The sequence below is a fragment of the Rana temporaria genome, chromosome 5, assembly GCF_905171775.1.
Source record: "Rana temporaria chromosome 5, aRanTem1.1, whole genome shotgun sequence".
NCBI classification, from domain to species: domain Eukaryota; kingdom Metazoa; phylum Chordata; class Amphibia; order Anura; family Ranidae; genus Rana; species Rana temporaria.
Genome location: NC_053493.1, coordinates 297,751,810 through 297,771,470, shown reverse-complemented (window position 1 = coordinate 297,771,470; position 19,661 = coordinate 297,751,810). Strand labels below are relative to the sequence as shown.

At 47.0% G+C, this 19,661-nt stretch overlaps 1 protein-coding gene across 1 annotated transcript in view; it reads left to right on the top strand.

The window, feature by feature from the left end:
* SMCHD1 (structural maintenance of chromosomes flexible hinge domain containing 1) overlaps window positions 1-19,661 on the top strand; it is a 504,574-nt gene that overhangs the window by 91,430 nt on the left and 393,483 nt on the right. The window contains exons 10-11 of the mRNA XM_040354031.1: window positions 873-1,083; window positions 7,623-7,743. Of these exons, the coding sequence (XP_040209965.1) occupies window positions 873-1,083; window positions 7,623-7,743 (332 nt within the window). The remainder of the gene's footprint in view (window positions 1-872; window positions 1,084-7,622; window positions 7,744-19,661) is intronic.

Below are 19,661 nucleotides of genomic sequence, written 5' to 3'. Positions count from 1 at the left end.
TTTTGCTTTTTTTTATGTTTCATCATTTGCCATCATTTTTGAGATTTCTAATGTAAAAAAATAGGTCACCTTTAAAAACGCCTATAAACGAAACGCGGTACCGGCGTTTGGCCGCGTTTAGCGGTTTTGCGTCTGAAACGTGAAAACTTTTGCGCCTGAACCCATTTTTTTTGCTTCTGAAAAAAACAAGCATAAACGCAACTGCCAAAAACTATGAAAAACGTGACTGTGTGCATGGACACATAGGATAACATTGAATGTGTTCAGGGGCAGTTGAAAAAGCTGTCCAAATGCCTCTGAACACGCGTTTACCAGCGTCTCGTGTGCATGGGGCCTTACTTGTAAGCAACAAGTGTCAGAAAAAGGTTTAGTCTTTGTACAAAGTGTCATGTGGATTATGCCTCCAGTCCAGACTCTTTTATGTCCATGGGACTTGCATTTAGTACTATCTGTGTTACAGAGATCTCAGTTTGGTTCAGGCTTACAGCCTCTGGATCTGTCATTCCATGTGACAGCTCATTCTACCAGGAATATTGGCGCTTCCTATGATATTCAACATTAAGCTTCTGTAACTGAAGTTTGGAAGGCAGCGATCTGGTCTTCTGTTCATACCTTTACTAATCACACTGATACTACGTTTTACCAGATAGATGTTTGGGCCTCTGTGTACACTATTTTTGGGAGGAGGTTCTTGTAGGTGGCTTTTTTGAGGTTTTAACTTCTTTTGCCCAAAGCAATGACAATAGTACCGCTCGAATGCCCCCAAACCTGTATCAGTCAGATCAGCACGTGGAGAGACTGGTGCAAGACAGACAGGCCCCAGTAGACTTCAACAAAGATTATTCTATTTTGTGTTTTCTATTCTTTTACAGATCAACATGTTTGAAAAAGGAAAAACAACAAAGACTATTAACTTAAGAGAGATCTGTGATGACATGCAGACACTGTATATTAACAGTGCTTCTGAGATCTTTGAGTTCAAGGCTGTGGTTGAAAGTGATGGTGTAATAGAAGGAATCATAAGGTATCATCCTTTCTTATACGACAAAGAAACATATCCAGATGACCCATACTTTCCCACAAGTAAGTTAGTGTGTTTTAATCATTTTTGGCCTTTATTCCTGTTTCACTGTTTTTTTTATTTTTTTTATTGTGGTTCCTTTCTAATCATTGTCTTGCAAGGTTTTAATATTTATTGGGCTTTTCTCTCTCTCGCTCTCCTTTTTTTATTTTTTTATTGTATTTATTAGTTTTACAATAAAAAGTATAAAACAGTGTATCAAGTACCCAACAACATCACAAATAACCGTTCCCGGTACCACCAGTAAACATACAAAACAATATTAACAAAACTAGATCCAAAAAAGAAAGGAAAACGAGGACTTTAAGTCACTAAACATAACCACCCAAAGGCTCCATTCACACCTAGGCAGACAAATTCGTGACGTTTTGTAGGCGCAAATCGCGGTACAAATAGCGGCGTATTGTACCGCGACAAAACGCCGGTATTGTCCGCCTAGATGTGCCCCAGATTGGCCCCCTCTATGGAGATGCTTCCCATCTCCTGGCCGAACGCCGAAAGCCGACTGAAAAAAAGGTTCGGGACCTTTTTTCAGGCGTCAGGCGTCCATCGTGGAGATGTGAACCATCTCCATAGAGGGACATGTGTTTTCATCCCTCTGGCGGCAGCGGCGTAGCACTACAGGCGTTAAAACGCCTAGATGTGAATGGGGGCAAAAAGGAAAAGCACAACCTTAAGGCTCCATTCACACTTGTGTGACTTGTCATGCAACTGTGCACATCAAAGTTGTGTGACAAGTCGTTCCCCATGTTTTCCTATGAGACCCATTCATATATGTGTGATTTAACATTGCAGCAACTTTAAAGTAGTGCGTGCACTACTTTGGTCTTACTTTAATGCAACGTGAGGGCCATAGAATTGGATTTTAACCCTCAGAAGTTGCATGAAAGATGTACCTGAATGTTATTTAAAAATGTTCGAAATTTTTTAATTTTTTTCGAAATTTTTAAATTTTTCCTTCTTGCGTAAGACGTCCGTGAATACGGAAGTACGCTACGCACGTCGCCGTTCGAAAAAATGACGTCACTTCGCGCAAAGCACGCCTGGAAATTCAAAAGGGAGCATGCGCAGTAGGTCCGGCGCGACATCGCGCCTAATTTAAATGGCACACGCCCCTTTGAATTACGCAGGCTTACGCCGGAGGCCGCTAGCGTAAGTTTTCATGCAAGTGCTTTGAGAATCAGGCACTTGCGATGAAAACTTGCGGCGGTGTAACGTATCTACGATACGTTACGCCGCCACGATTCTACGTGAATCTGGGCCATTGTTCTTCCTTTTTTATGTTCCATCCTTCCCACTCTACCAAGGTTTCACTGCAATCCTTAGATGTGGGGGATCTGTGTGTATCTGTCTGCATTGTTTTCCTCCTGGAGGTCGGACTCTTGGTTTTTGAAACAGATGGTCTGCGAAAAGGCTTGGCAGTCTCCTCTGCTACCTTTCCTCAGTGGGTCAGGCAGGCAGTGGTTCTGGCTTATGCCATTAAGGGTAGGGATTCTCCCTTCTCTGTTACGGCGCACTCTGTCGGAGATTAGTGCCTCTTGCTGTTCCGACGTCAGGCGTCTGTGTCCCAAGTTTGCAAGACTGCTCCCTGGTCATCTGCATACTTTTCCTTATTTAACGGTTAAATATTTTTGCATCTTTTGGATGCTTCCTTTGGCCACAAGTTTTTTGCTGGTAGATTTTTGACGTGCCTGGTTTTCCCTGTGAGGGTTCCTTTCGGTGGATTGCCTGTTTTTGTATGTGGCTTCTTTTTTATTTTCCCACCTCTTTAAAGCACTGCTTTTGACGTCCCTGTGGTCAAGACTAAAGACCAGTTATGTTCGTCAATGAACATGAAAGATAATGGGATTTCTTGTTACTTTTATGTCTTGTACTGACTGTATGGTGACTAGTTGGCTTGTCTATGGCAGAGAGGGAGTTTATACATCCTAGGCAGTGCTGTGTTCTTTTTCTGCCTTGTGTCCTACGCCTGTATGTGGCGATATAACCTATGGTCATGATGGAAGAGAAGCTGTGTTCGTCAGTGAACTCAAAGAAAGGGATTTTATTTCTCTTATGTCCATGGACGGACACAGCTTTCTAATACTCTTGACTGTAGGGTTATGTTCCATCTGTTAGGAGAGGACTAGGCAGACATGTTAATGGTTAAAACATGTAAACTGTAGCAAAGCTGAAACAGCCCCGCCCAGGGGGCGGCCCCTCTGGTCATAACCCCTCACACTGCACTGAGCAGCTCAGTTTTTTCTGCCTAGTAGAGGAGAAGGACCTGACTCCCCTATTGGCCCATGGTCCTGAAGAACTTTTTATTTTGAAAGATTTCAATATATTTAATTCTTTTGATCTTGAGATCTTCTATCAACTGCTGGCTGGGTGACAGGCTGGATCATTTAGATCCTTATAGTCCCCCCAGTCCAGCCATCAAGCGCGAGTAGGCCTTAGCTACGCACTGGGTCGGCCACGACATACCCTATTGCTCCAGGGGTGGCCGTGAGTTTTTTGCGTCGGGGTTCACATATGACCAGGCTGCCAGCTGTCTGTGTCACAGTGGGCCGTGGCCGGCAGCTACTCCGTACTGCTCGGAAGTGGGTCTGTCAGGAACGTGCGCCAGCAGTCCTCGCAGGGACAGGTAAGTATTTTTCCTCCTGTCTAGGCAAGATGAAACAGCTGTGCTTTCCTGGGGGGGGGGGCGTCGAATATGGGGGTCTCGTGTCCTCCCTTTCCTCTCCTCCCGTCCCTTCCCTCCTTCACCATGCTGTGACCTGACCTGACCTGGGATGTACCTGAGGGTTTTTTTTTCCTATCCTGACTGGGGGCTGCAGTGTGTTCTGGGCCCACTCTCTGTGTGGGTGGTCTGCCATGGGGGGGACCTCCGCTCGGGGGCCACTCCGTTTTTCCGGCCTTCTCGTCCACCTCGGTGTGCTCGGCATCGATTTTTCTTCTCCCCCTGTCCAGAAAAGTAAAAGCGCCACGACGCAGGCCGGGACCCTCTTTTTTTGCACAAAAGTGGTATTTTAGTCAGTCAGGTCCCACAGGTAAGCATCCTCAGAACGACAAAGGGCCTGCTGGGTTCGCAAGTCAAACAAACCTGCGAACAAATCTGCGACAGCATGAAGGTTTGCCCCCACCCATCTCTCTGGTGAGGGGACGTCTGCACAAGTTTGCGGCTCAGGGGACCTCCCTGATTTGCGACCAGTGGGTCTGCAAAGTGGTTTCATCAGCGTACAAGATAGAGTTTTTCTCATCCACCAAAACACATACTTTCCCTCAAACCTTCCTCTCCTTCCGGGTCGTCGAACGCCCAATTCTGGACCTCAAGGCTCTCAATGCCTTTGTAAGGGTTCGGAAAGTTCAGGATGGAATCAGTTTGCTCTGTGGTCGCTGCACTCCATCCGGGGGGTTTTCTGGTGTCCTTGGACATCAAGGACACAAACTTGCATGTCCCCATATATGTCAGACATCAGAGGTTCCTGTGCTTTGCGGTCGGAGAAGACCACTATCAATTTGTGGCTCTTCCTTTTGGCCTTCAGCTCCAAGGGTTTTTTACCAAGGTGCTTACCCCGATTTTGGCCTTGCTTAGACAGCGAGGAATCACTGTCGTGGGCTACTTGGACAATCTAATTCTGAGCTTGAATCACCTCTCAGAAGCAGAGGAGGATGTGGCGATTGCCAGTCAGACCCTTCAAGAATTTGGCTGGGTGCTGAACTTCCAGAAGTCGGTGTTGGTACCGACTCAGCACTTGGAGTATCTGGGTCTAATTCTAGGCAAGAGTTTTTCTCCCTTTGGAAAAATTGCAGACTCTTCAGACTTCAGTGATGCTTTTGGTGTCCCGCAGGTGGTTGTCGCTGCACTTTTGCATGCGAGTCCTGGGTCTCATGGTAGCCTCCTTCGAAGCAGTATTGTTTGCTCAATTCCATACTCGAGTATTGCAGATGGAGGTTCTGTCCAAATGGGACAAGTCTCCGTTGTCCCTGGATTGTCAAATCCGGGTGAGCCCACTAGTCAGGACTTCCCTGGTCTGGTGGCTGAGATCTCCAGCTCTCCATGCTGGAAAGTCCTTCCTTCCCCTCCACTGGACGCTGATCACGACGGACGCCACCCTGACTGGTTAGGGGGAAGTCTGGGGTGGGTGTTCAGTCGACACAGGGTCGCTGGACACAGGAAGAATCTCACCTGCCGATCAATATTCTGGAACTCCGAGCGATCAGGCAATGCCTCTCCACATGGTTGCAGAGCCTACAGGGGCGTCTAGTCAGGATCCAGTCGGACAACGCAAGAAGCTTGGCTGCAGCGTTGGAGGTCACTCACATCCTGAGGTGGGCGGAACGGAGCGTGCTGGCTCTATCGGCCGTGTAGAAAACGGGCAAGCGGACTACCTAAATGGCCAGACGCTGGACCGACCAAGTAGAATGGTCACTACACCCGGATGTGTTCCGCCTCCTTTGACAAAAATAGGGCGAGCCAGACGTGGATCTCCTGGCTTCCCGACTCAATCGAAAGGTGTTGAGGTTTGTGGCCAGGTCAAAAGATCTTTGGGCGGACTTGACAGACACGTTGGTGGCCCCATGGGAACAGTATCGGCTGATATATGCATTTCCCCCACTGAAACTGCTTCCTCGTCTGCTCCACAGAGCAGAATCCGAGGGGATCCCAATGATCCTAATTGCCCTAGATTGGCCTCTGTGTCCTTGGTATGCCTGGTGGCGGATCCTCCTTGGCAACTGCCAATGCTGAAGGACCTTCTCTCACAAGGTCCCATTCTTAATCCTGCTTTACAGTCCCTGGCTTTAACGGCATGGCTGTTGAAAGCCAGGTGCTGAGACCGGAGCCTGTCGGATTTGGTTATTTCCACTATGCTGAGGGCACAAAGTCATCTTCTCTGAAGATTTACCATCGCACGTGGAAGGCCTACATATCTGTGTGAAGAGGATCCTGCTGTTTATACAGTGGGGAGTAAATCAGAAGCTTGCCTTGGGCACCATTAAGGGGCAGATTTCAGCTTTGGCTGTTTTCTTTTAACTACCCTTGGCGTCCCACTCGCTGGTGAGTACGTTTGTTCAAGGGGTTCGACATGTCGCTTCTCCGGTTCGACCACCACTACCTCCGTGGGATTTGAACCTGGTGCTCTCAGTGCTTCAGAAACCTCCTTTTGAGAACATCAGAGCGATTCCATTTCCCTTTTGATACTCTCTCAGAAAGTTGTCTTTCTGGTGGCTATTATATCTGTCAGGAGGGTTCCTGAGTTGGCGGCCTTGTCTTGCAAGTCCCCCTACTTGATCCTTTATAAGGATAAAGCGGTGCTACGATTGCAGCCGCCTTTTCTTCCGAAGGTGGTTTCGGCTTTTCATCTACATGAAGATATTGTACTTCTATCCTTGTGTCCTTGGCCGTCGCATCCCAAAGAGGTTGCGTTACATTCCTTGGACGTGGTATGTGCTCTGTGGGTGTACCTGTCTGCTACTGCTCCGTTTCGGAGTTCAGACTCACTGTTTGTATCGGTGTCTGGTCCAAAGAAAGGCCTGGCGGTCTCGTCGGCCACCATTTCTCGGTGGATCAGACGGATCGTGATTCAGGCTTATGCCCTGAAAGGGCGGGCACCTCCTTTTTTCCTGTCACGGCGCATTCGACCAGGGCAATTGGTGCTTTCTGGGCATTCCGACATCAAGCGTCTGTCTCACAGGTGTGTAAGGCGGCGACCTGGTCATCCGTTCACACTTTCACCAAGTTTTACAAGGTTGATGTTAGTGCATCTTCGGATGCCTGCTTTGGCCGCAAAGTTTTGCAGGCGGCAGTTCAAGGTTGCATCTCCTCCGTTGAGGAGCTCTAGTGTGTTGGGGTGAAGTTTGGTTTTTGATTGCTGTTCCCACCCCTCGTTTCTGACACTGCTTGGGGAAGTCCCTACAGTCAAGAGTATAAAGAAAGCTGTGTCCGTCCATGGACATAAGAGAAAATAGGATTTTGTACTCACCGTAAAATCCTTTTCTCTGAAGTCCATGGACGGACACAGCACCCACCCCTCCTTTTTTTTTTTTAGTTTGTACTGCTTTTTGACGAACTGAGCTGCTTAGTGCAGTGTGAGGGGATATGACCAGAGGGACCACTCCCTGGGTGGGGCTGTTTCAGCTTTGCTAAAGTTTAAATGTTTTAACCATTAACATGGTTGCCTAGTCCTCTCCTAATAGACGGAACATAACCCTACAGTCAAGAGTATAAGAAAGCTGTGTCCGTCCATGGACTTCAGAGAAAAGTATTATACAGTGAGTACAAACATCCTATTTTTTTTTTTTTGTTGTTGCCATGCATTGGAAAACTGCTCACAAATGCACCCCAGCGCATCTGATGTGAAAGAAACTTTAAAAATGCACTGCATTCACAGCGCATTGGTGTGAAGTTTTCCAGGGGATTTAAAGGGATATGTTTGCCATGCATTTTTTTCTCCCGCTTTTTAAACACCAAAGGCACTTCCAAAAACTCATCAGTTTGAATAGGCCTTTTTCTTAATTTAACATAAACTACTTCATTTGATGATATGTTTTTCCATAGAAAATGAGGATGATGAATTTGACGATGACTGTATACCACTGGAGAATGAAGCTCGAGGGAAAAGGCCAATCTTTGAATGCTTTTGGAATGGGAGACTTATTCCTTATACCACAATTCAGCAGTAAGCATTGTAGTCTAAAATACCTTTTAAATCTACTTGAGGACTAGTCCCTATTAGATTGTAAGCTCCATAGGCAGGGCCCCCCTATTCCTTCAGTATAGAACTGTATTGTAATTGTATATATGGAGTATGCCCGCGCTACCAAGGTGTGGGGAGGGGGATACGATACTGCTGCAGGACTGAAAGTGTATCAAACCAAAAATAGTCAAAAAAGGGAGGTAATGCTGCGCTGTATAGGGTGAGTGGAAAAGGACTAAGTGAATATAACTAGTAGTAAGAAATAGTAATCGGTCAATCAAATGTAAAACATGTAAGACATATGTTAAAACAAATGAAACATATGTAACACTCAAACAAATATGAAGGCAAAATATATAAACCTTAAAAAGGTAAAGTGCTGAGTGCAATTGTGCAAAAAACATGCATAACGAAAAAAAAAGTCCTCAAATAGAATGTTGTATTCAAAAATCTTCAATATTGCAACAATGTATAAACTTCAGTATTCATGTGCAAACAGCAACAACCTAAAGTGCCAGTGCTGATGTCAAGTTTCCAACATGGATATCGAAATAGGAAAGTGCTCCTTTTCCCCTTGTGATTAGTGAGGATGTAACCTTACCTTACTGCTGTAAGGTAACAGCATATAAAGATCTTTCTAGGTACAAGCAGCATAGACTCCAGCCGTTTCCTGGTGAGGCGTCTCTTGATACTGTTTAACCTAGGTCTCTAAACGGAGTCTCCCTGCGGGGGCCCCATCTGATATATCAGCAGTGATCCTCACAAAGGGAGATACATATGCCAATGGTGTAGTAGTTTAAAATATGTATTGAATAAACACAAATCAGGATACTTCACAATAAAGTGCATAAAAATCAGCATAAAACGAGCAGCATGCTCACACACGTCACCTTCGGTGCCTCCTGATGAAATCACGTGACCGTGACGAATACGCGTCGAGACACCAGAGGCACCGGAGAGGTGACGTGTGTGAGCATGCTGCTCGTTTTATGCAGATTTTTATGCACTTTATTGTGAGTACCCTGGTTTGTGTTTTTTATCAATAAATATTTTAAACTACTACACCATTGGCGTATGTATCTCCCTTTGTGAGGATCACTGCTGATATTTCAGACGGGGCCCCGCAGGGAGACTCTGTTTAGAGACCTAGGTTAAACAGTATCAAGAGTCTATGCCGCTTGTACCTAGAAAGATCTTTATATGCTGTTACCTTACAGCAGTAAGGTAAGGGGACATCCTTGCTAATCACAAGGGGAAAAGGAGCACTTTCCTATTTTGATATCCATGTTGGCAACTTGACACCAGCACTGGCACTTTATGTTGTTGCTGTTTGCACATGAATACTGAAGTTTATACATTGTTGCAATATTGAAGATATTTGAATACGACATTCTATTTGAGGACTTTTTTTTTTTCGTTATGCATGTTTTTTGCACAATTGCACTCAGCACTTTACCTTTTTAAGGTTTATTTATGTTGGCTTCATATTTGTTTGACTGTTACATATGTTTCATTTGTTTTAACATATGTCTTACATGTTTTACATTTGATTGACTGATCACTATTTCTTAATACTAGTTATATTCACTTTTCCACTCACCCTATACAGCGCAGCATTACTCCCCTTTTTTGTGTATTGTAATTGTATTTTCTCCCTTAATATTGTAAAGCAATATGCAAACTGTTGGCACTATATAAATCCGGTATAATAATAATAGTAACAATAATGGTCTATCCTTGGTTTTTAAGCTGTGTGTGCTTCAGTATACAAAATGTTGTACTTATGTGTGCCCCAAGGTCAGATTACAGGTTTTTAAACAACCACTACAGGAAGAAACATAAATTGACATTTCTGAAAACATTGAGACATTAATTTTAATGTATCACTGGAAAAATAGACCCCAGCTAATAAAATCCTAAAGACTGAGGGAGTAGCAAGTTGTTGAAAAGACTTTGCAAAATGTTGTTTTAGAGTACAATTTTTTCAGTACATTGTTTTTCTTGCAGTAGAGAAAAAATTGGTAAAAAAAAATATGTGAGTTCCCCACATCCCCTGATCTCCATTTTCAACTCTTCTCTGAAATTGAGCTACAGTACGTTTTGGAATGTATATAAGTTACAGTGTAAACGTTTATCATTTGGTGCTAAAATTCAACCACTCGGAGCTTATTCTCAGGTGGATGACGAGGTGTTACATCACTCCATTGATTGCACATGTTACTGCCACTTCCACCTAGATATTTTATACGTTCCTCATGCACTGCCGCCTTTTCCAGGAGGACTTTGCTAGGGCATTGTCTTTACACTGGAGGACAGTCTTCATCTGAGTGGCTGCATTCTTCTTCCAGACATGCATACCCTACATTCCACACCCTACTACATGATTCCTCCACAGTGTAATACCCTCTCCTGCAGCTGTTGTTTTAACCAGGTAAAATGGAGCTATGGCAAAAGACCAGGCAAATATTTGCTCTGCTAAAGGCCTGCACTTCACTCAACCTCAGAAAAGGGTATTTTCTACTTTTATGTTAAAATTCCTTGGATATGTAATGGGTTTATTACAGCCAACGGGTAATCCTGGCATTAGTCCATCCTTGTTAAAGGGGCATGATCAGAAATCAGCCTAAACTTCCTTCCCAAGAGGTAATATCTGAGGGACTCCAGAGCCAGACACTCTCTTTCAATTATAGCGTAGTTTTTATCCGCTGGTGTCAACTTCCTACTGAGGAAGACTACTGGGTGCTCCTCACCATGAACAACCTGTGACAACACAGCTCCCAATCCTACATCGGAAGCATCAGTTTGGACAACAAGCTCTTTTGAAAAATTGGGTGCTATCAGGACAGGGTGTTGGCACAGTGCTGACTTGAGCTCCAAAAAAGCCCTTTCGGCGTCTGCATTCCACTCCACCATGACAGATTTCCGACCCTTAGTCAGATCGGTCAATGAAGCCGCCAATGTGGCAAAGTTGTGTACGAATCTCCTGTAGTATCCCACCATGCCCAGGAATATACATACCTGCTTTTTTGTGAGGGGGCGGGGCCAATTCTTAATAGCCTTTACTTTGCTGAGGGTTCACCACCCCTCTACCCACGATATAGCCCAGGTATTTCACCTCCTCCATTCCCAAAGCAAATTGTTCAGGGTTTATTGTAAACCCCTCCTTCCAAAGAGAGTCCAGTACTGCCTGGACTTTTGGCAAGTGTGATTCCCAGTCTCTGCTAAAAACAACTATGTCGTCCAAGTACACTGAGGCATACTCTCGTGAGGTTGTAAAATCCTATCCATTGCTCGCTGGAATGTGGCTGGAGCAGTTTGCAGACCAAAAGACATTTGTTTGTACTGAAAACTCCCCTCTGGGGTAGAAAAAGCAGTTTTCTCTCTAGCAGCCTTAGTCAACGGGATTTGCCCATACCCCTTGGTAAGCTCTAATGTTGTGATATACCTGGCTGGACCTAGTCTCTCAATAAGTTCTCTCAATAAGTTGTTTATTTTTTTGTGGTTGAACTGGATGGACTTGTGTCTTTTTTTTAACCTGACTAACTATATACCCGGGGCATGGGGTAGGCATCAAACCGTGAAACCTCATTAAGTTTCCGGAAATCATTGCAGAATCGCAGAGTCTCGTTGGGCTTTGTTACCAACAAAATTGGGCTCGACCACTCACTCTGCGATTTCTTCAATGATCTCCAGGTCTAGCATCTTCTTCACTTCCTCTGAAACTGCCTTTCTTTGAGCCTCTGGGATGCGGTAGGGCCAGACAAAAACTTTGACTCCAGGTTCCGTGATAATATCATGCTCTATGACACTAGTTGGCTCTGGCAAGTCTGAAAACTTTTCTTTATTTCTCTGCAAGAACTCCTTTGCCGGCTGACTTTGGATTTTAGACACAGTACTTGCTACTTGGACACAATCCACCCCAACCTGAGGCTCAAGCCTTGCACTAGCCAGGGAGGTCACCTGTTGCCTGTCTGTCCAGGGCTTTAACAAGTTGACATGATATATCTGATACGGTTTCCTCTTGCCTGGCTGGTGGATGTTATAATTTACCTCTACCACTTTTTCTACAACTTCAAAGGGACCTTGCCATCTGGCCAAGAATTTACTTTCCACAGTGGGATTTAGCACCGCTACTCGATACCCCACTTGGAAGTGCCTTATTTTAGCAGCCCTGTTATAGACCCGTCGTTGAGCCTCCTGGGCCTTTTGCAAATGCTGTTTGACTAGTGGCATCACGGTCTGGATCCTTTCCTGCATTTGGGAGACATATTTCAGAACACTCTTATGCTGAACAGGTTCACTTTCCCATTCCTCTTTAATAAAGTCAAGTAGTCCGCGAGGTCTCCGCCCATATACCAACTCAAAAGGCGAAAACCCCATGGAGGCCTGGGGCACTTCCCGGATAGCAAACAGGAGAGCTGGTAACAGGTAGTCCCAATCTTTCCCATCCCTTTGTACCACTTTCTTGAGCATAGACTTAAGGGTCTTATTAAAGCATTCCACCAACCCGTCCGTTTGGGGATGGTAGACCGATGTGCGCAGCTGTTTAATCCAGGAACAGCTTGCACACATCGGCCATAACCCTCGACATAAACGGGGTACCCTGGTCTGTGAGTATTTACTTGGGGAAACCAGTCCGTGTAAACAACTGGAATAATTCCCGTGCAATGGCCTTAGAGGAGGTATTCCACAGGGGTAGCGCCTCAGGATATCGGGTGGCATATTTAAGAATCGCCAATTTGTAGGAGTGACCTTGAGCTGACTTTACCAAGGGACCCACTATATCCATGGCTATCCTCTCGAACAGGACCTCAATTATGGGCAGAGGGACCAAAGGGCTGTGGAAGCCAGTCACCGGAGCGGTCAACTGACAGGTGGGACAAGAGGTACAGTATTTCTTTACCGCTGCTTTCAGACATGGCCAGTAAAACCAGGCGGTGATCCGTGCCTCCGTCTTCTCAACTCCCAGGTGTCCCCCTAACATATCGTCATGGGCCAGGTCCAGAACCTTTCATCTATATTGTTGGGGTACCAACAATTGTTCTACCACATTTTCTCTCTCCTTGGTAACCCGATACAGTAATTCATTATATATTGCAAAGTGTGGCCACCGCTCATTTGCACCAGGCTCTTGGGGAACCCCATTTACTACTACAACCTGTTCCTGTGCACGGGCCAAAGTGGGGTCCTGCATCTGAGCAGTACCAAATGCTCCCTGGGGAACACCCAAATCTGGCAGGGGTAGAAGCCACTTCCTCATTCTCTTCCCCCAGCATTACCTGAAGAGGGGAAGGTCCCCCCCCCCTCAGTGTTTTGGTAGGTCTGTGGACCACATATCTTGACGTTCTCAACAGTATCAACACTACTTTCATCACTATTATCCAAGTCATTAGCATTTTAATCATTTGGATCCACATTAACAACATTTGGCAGTTCAGGGTTATTTCTCTCAGCAGCAGGAACAGGGGGGCTAGTTTCTCCCCAGTCTCTGAACCGTTCTCCTTGTTCCCACAGTTTTGTAAACAACGGACAGTCTCGTCCTATTATTACATTATGTACCAAGTTCTTTACCACCCCCATCTCTTGAGTACCAGTGCCACATCCCGAGGAGATGGATACCGAGATGAGAGGGTACTCTCTAGTGTCCCCGTGAATGCATACCACTCGTAAAGTTTTGCTTACCGGAACGATCTTCCCAATTACTCTAGGATGAACCAGGGTTACCATGCTTCCAGAGTCCAACAAAGCCCGGGCAGGGAAGGTGGTTCACTTGGACTTCACACTCAAATTTTTCCTCACCCAGGGCGAGATGTGTGGTGCATACTTTATGGGCATAAAAAGACCCCCTCCGAAAAACCCTGCATTCCATGGGCTCCTCTTGCAGTGGGCAGTGTGCCCGGGTATGACCCCAGGAATGACATCGCCAACATTGTACATCCCCTCCTCTCCAAACAGGAACAGAACGCTGAGGAGGTACTGGGAGTGACTCTTGGCCTTCCGGGGTGTTTGTTCCAGGGCTCCTTGGAACATCCTTTGGGAGGACAGCAGTTGGTCGAACAGGCCGTGGCAGACTGGGCCCTATACGCTTGGTAGGTCCGAGCAGGTCCTCCACCACTGTATATCGTTCCACCATCTCAACAAGGAGGTTTGGTGTTTTGGGGTCTCCATGGCTGACTCACCGTTGAAGGTCATCTGGCAGGGACCTCAGGTATCGGTCCAGCACAACCCGCTCCACGATTTGGGGGCCAGACGAAACCTCAGCCATTTTTTTTACTAGTTGCACCAGGTCATGCGTTTTAGACCGGGGTGGTCGATCTAGATGATATTTCCATTGGTGTATTCGTTGGGCCCGAATAGCCGTAGTCCCCCCCATAGCCAGAATTTCTGCCTTTAGCTTTTAATAATCTTTAGCATCATCTGGTGGCAGGTCAAAGTTGGATTTTTGAGGATCTCGGTGAGAAAAGGAGCAATGAGGCCGGCCCACTGGTCCTGAGGCCACCCTTCTATCTCTGCTGTCCTCTCAAATGTAGCAAGAAATGCCTCTACATCATCGCACAGGGGCAAAAAGGGGGTAAAAGGCGCCCCCTCCCCCGCCATCTTCCGGGGACAATTCTGACACAGAATCGGGCCCTGGTTCTGATGCGTCAGAAGATACGGACCTTGACCGTACGGACAGTGAGGAGGACTCTGGGTCAGGGTCAGCGCATGATAGGGCGCTTGTAAGAGGAGCACTTATCATCACGAAAATGGAGGATATGGCAGAGGCGACAGATGTCAGTCCCTTTTGGGTTCCGTAAGCCGACCCGCACTGCAAGGGTTTCCCTTGTGTACCTTATCTGGATAAGCTTTTGTACAAGGAATGAGATCGGCCGCAAAAGTTTTTTTCACCCCCGAAATGTTTAGCGGTTCGTTACCCCTTTGAGGGTTATTTCCTGTAAAAATTGACTTCTCCCCCCACAGTGGACCCCCCCTGTGTCCAGACTGAACAAGGCGACCACGATACCAGTGGAAGGGGCTCCTGCCTTCAAGGACCCCGCACGGTGGTGGGGTTAGCAGTGCGACTGGTCGTGGCAGTGGCGTTGGTGTCTCAGACATTTACTGAATGGGCAAAAATGTTGCACCAGGGGTGTCAGACAGGTTGTTACAGGGCCTTAAATTTGTATGCGAGTCAGCCCTGGATACCATTCCCTTGCTCTCCAGGGCCTTGGTCTATTAGGTGGTCTTGCGCTGCCTGGTCTGGCTGAAGTGTTGGTCCACGGTCCAGTCTTCTAAGATGTCCCTGGTGGACTCACCCTTTAAGAGTGAAAGGCTCTTTGGAGCCTCTCTGGATGACATTATTAAAGATGCCACCGGTGGTAAGAGCACTCTGCTCCAGCAATCCGGTAAGGGTAAGGAGCCTCACCGTAGGCAAGGGCCCTCCTTTATCGCTCACAAGCCTTTTTTCTGTCCGCCCGGTGCTGCAGGTAAGCGCTCCCTGGCCGCTAAGGCACCTGCTGAAGGTCAAAAGCGCCCTCTGGTTCCACAAGCCGCAAGCCCTCAGGTCTGCCCCCGCCCGACACTCGGCTGGGGGGCCGTCTTCGCAAATTCGCGGCTCGGTGGACGTCTCTACTCTCCGACCGGTGGGTTTGCAAAGTAGTTTCCTCGGGGTACAAGATAGAGTTCCTCTCTTGCCCGCCGAGCAGATTTTTTACCTCCAACCTCCAGCTTCCTCCAAGTCATCGGGAGGCCTTGTTTGGGGCAGTTCAGGATCTGCTGGTGCGGGGGGTGATCGTTACAGGAACGGTTTCAGGTGTTTTACTCCATTCTGTTTGTGGTCCCCAAGAAGGAAGGGGTCCGTCCAATCCTGGATCTCAAGGCCCTCAATTGCTTTGTAAAAGTGCAAAGGTTTATGATGGAATCCTATAGAAAATTGTGGGGAAAAAAATTGCGCTAGTTAGAGAAATTAAGACCATGTAGCAGCCAGCACACAAACAAACAAAGTCAAGTATAAACAGAAAACAATAAGTGCAGCGCTAAAGTTGATATTGAGTGGAAAAATGTTGCCAAAATCACATATCATTGGAAGTGAGAACAACAGAGGACTGTGAGGAATGTGAATGGGAATTCACTCAGCATGGGGGCAATGCTTGTAATGAGTCCATGTGTGTATAACCTAACAGGTGAATGGAAACACCGACCAGGTGCAATGAACAATGAAAAGTTCAATGAACAAATGGAAACAGTTCATAGGTATGCTTCCCAGTGGAAGGATAAAACACTTCAAACGTAATGCTGGTTCAGATAAAGCAAGTAGCAGTCATGGCTTGTCTGTAGCAATCTTCAGAAAATCATATAAAGAGGGTGGATACTCTTACCAGCTAAGGTGGACTTGCATGTTAGTACTAACATCAAGTCGGATACAGCATGATGGTCACAGCGGACCCTGGGCTCTGTGCGGATGGATCTGTGGGATGGTCTCTCCAACTGGAACGATGGAACCGATCTTTTCAGATACCTCTCTCAGGAACAGAAACCCAAATGGACAGGGCCGATGACACATGGATCAACACAGCATGTGTGGAAAGGAAAAAAAAATGCTCCAATGGTGCAGGTCAAAAAAAACCGTGAAGGCTTTATTTGTAAAAAAATTAAACAATAAAATCACGTGAATAGTTATAAAAGGCAGTATGGGGTACTAAGCATGTTACACGACGCGTTTCGGCTCTAAGCCATCAACAGGGGCATGTATCCAGGATACATGCCCCTGTTGATGGCTTAGAGCCGAAACGCGTCGTGTAACATGCTTAGTACCCCATACTGCCTTTTATAACTATTCACGTGATTTTATTGTTTAATTTTTTTACAAATAAAGCCTTCACGGTTTTTTTTTGACCTGCACCATTGGAGCATTTTTTTTTCCTTTCCACACATGCTGTGTTGATCCATGTGTCATCGGCCCTGTCCATTTGGGTTTCTGTTCCTGAGAGAGGTATCTGAAAAGATCGGTTCCATCGTTCCAGTTGGAGAGACCATCCCACAGATCCATCCGCACAGAGCCCAGGGTCCGCTGTGACCATCATGCTGTATCCGACTTGATGTTAGTACTAACATGCAAGTCCACCTTAGCTGGTAAGAGTATCCACCCTCTTTATATGATTTTCTGAAGATTGCTACAGACAAGCCATGACTGCTACTTGCTTTATCTGAACCAGCATTACGTTTGAAGTGTTTTATCCTTCCACTGGGAAGCATACCTATGAACTGTTTCCATTTGTTCATTGAACTTTTCATTGTTCATTGCACCTGGTCGGTGTTTCCATTCACCTGTTAGGTTATACACACATGGACTCATTACAAGCATTGCCCCCATGCTGAGTGAATTCCCATTCACATTCCTCACAGTCCTCTGTTGTTCTCACTTCCAATGATATGTGATTTTGGCAACATTTTTCCACTCAATATCAACTTTAGCGCTGCACTTATTGTTTTCTGCTTAGGATGGAATCCGTTCGCTCCGTCGTTGCTGCTCTCCATCCGGGGGATTTTCTGGCAAGGACACGCAAGGATGCGTACTTGCATGTCCCCATATGCTCCAGGCACCAGAGATTTCTGCGCTTTGCGGTGGTCGGTGAATACCACTATCAATTTGTGTTTCTCCCCTTCAGCCTGGCATCGGCGCCAAGGGTATTCACCAAAGTGCTCATCCCGATTCTGGCCTTACTGAGACAGCGTGGAAACGCTATTATAGGCTACCTGGACGACCTTCTTCCGAGAGCCTCTTTAAGCTCAGAATTAGAGGAAGATGTATCTATCACCTGTCAGACCCTCCGAGAGTTTGGTTGGGTGTTGAACATTCAGAAGTCGGTGTTGGTACCGTCTCAACGTCTAGAGTACCTGGTGTTGGTTCTGGATTCCTCAGAGGCAAGAGTTCTCCCTGGGGAGAAGCTGCAGACTCTGCGGGCTGCGGTGCAGCGGTTGAGATCCCAAAAATAGTCGTCGCTCCGCTTTTAAATGCGAGTCCTGGGACTCATGGTAGCCTCCTTCGAGGCGGTACCATATGCTCAATTCCACACTTCAGTGTTAAAGGGAAATTCTGTCGCATTGGGACAAATGCCCATCATCTCTGGATTGTCAAATCCGGGTGAGTCCCCTGGTCAGGACCTCCCTGGTTTGGTGGCTGATCTTCTGCCTCTTCGGTCCGGGAAGTCGTTTGTTCCTTTTCACTGGATGGTGATCACAACGGACACCAGCCTTACAGGTTTGGGGGGAGTGTGGGGAGTTCAGTCGACCCAGGGTCGCTGGACTCAGGAAGAATCCCACCTGCCGATCAATGTCCTGGAACTTCGGGCGATCAGGCTGTGCCTCCCAGAGTGGTCTCAGAGACTACAAGTACGTCCGGTCAGGATCCAGTCGGATAACGTATGTCAATCATCAAGGTGGAAAAAGAAGCTTGGCTGCAGCAGCGGAGGTCGCTCCCATCCTGAGTTGGGCATAACGAAGCGTGCCGCCTGTTTCGGCCGTGTACACTCCGGGTGTAGAAAACTGGCAAGCGCCACTACCTAAGTCGCCAGCCGCTGGACCAAGGAGAATGGTCACTACACCCGAACGTGTTTCAGCTTCTGTGTCTGAAATGGGGCACACCAGATGTGGATCTCCTGGTGTTGCGACTCAATCGGAAGGTGTTGAGGTTCGTGGCCAGGTCAAAAGACCCATGGGCGGATGCAACAGACACGTTGGTGGCGCCGTTGGGGTCAGTACTGGCTACTTTATGCCTTTCCTCCTCTGAAGCTTCTTCCCCGTCTGCTTCGCAGATTGGCCTCCGTGTCCCTGGTACACCGACCTAGTGCGTCTGGTAACAGATGTTCCTTAACGGCTGCCGCTGCGAGATGACCTTCTGTCGCAGGGTCCCATATTCCATCCTGCTTTACAGTCGCTGGCTTTGACGGCATGGGTATTGAAAGCCAGGTGCTAAGGGACCGACGTCTGTCGGACTCGGTTATCTCTACCATGCGGCGGGCACGGAAGTCTACCCTTCAGAAGATTTACCATCGTACATGGAAGGCTTACATCTCTATGTGTGAGGAGATGAGGTGGCATCCGTGTGCATTTTTGATTTCCATGGTCCTGCTGTTTTTACAGCGTGGAGTAGACCAGAAACTCGCCTTGAGTACAATTTAAGGGGCAGATTTCGGCCTTGGCTGTCTACTTTACTTTCAACCACCCTTGGTGGCTCACTCTCTGGTGAGTACGTTTGTGCAGGGAGTTTGACATGTGGCTCCTCCGGTGCGTCCACTGCTGTCTCCGTGGGACTTAAATCTGGTCTCTCCCAAAAGGTGGCCTTTTTGGTGGCTATTACTTCAGTCAGACGGGTTTCTGAATTGGCAGCGTTGTCGCGCAAGGCTCCCTATTTGATCTTTCACAAGGATAAGGTGGTGCTGGGTTCGTGGCCTTCATTCCTTCCTAAGGTCCTTTCGGCCTTTCACCTCAATGAAGATATTGTACTTCCGTCCTTGTGTCCTCAGCCGGCGTATCCTATAGAGGCTGCGTTGCATTCTTTGGATGTGGTACGTGCTCTGCGGGTGTACCTGTCTGCTACGTCTCCGTTCCGGAGGTCGGACTCACTGTTTGTTTCGGTGGTCGGTCCTAAGAAGGGCCTGGCAGCTTAGTTTGCCACTATCTCTAGGTGGATCAGACAGGTCGTGATTCAGGCCTATGCCCTAAGGGGGCGGACGACTCACTTCCCAGGTATGGCACATTCGACCAGGGCATTTGGTGCCTCTTGGGCTTTCTGACATCAAGCGTCTGTTTCTTAAGTGTGCAAGGCGGCGACCTGGTCATCCGTTCACACCTTCACAAACTTTTACAAGGTTGGCGTGAGTGCATCTTCGGATGCTTGCTTCGGCCGCAAAGTTTTGCAGGTG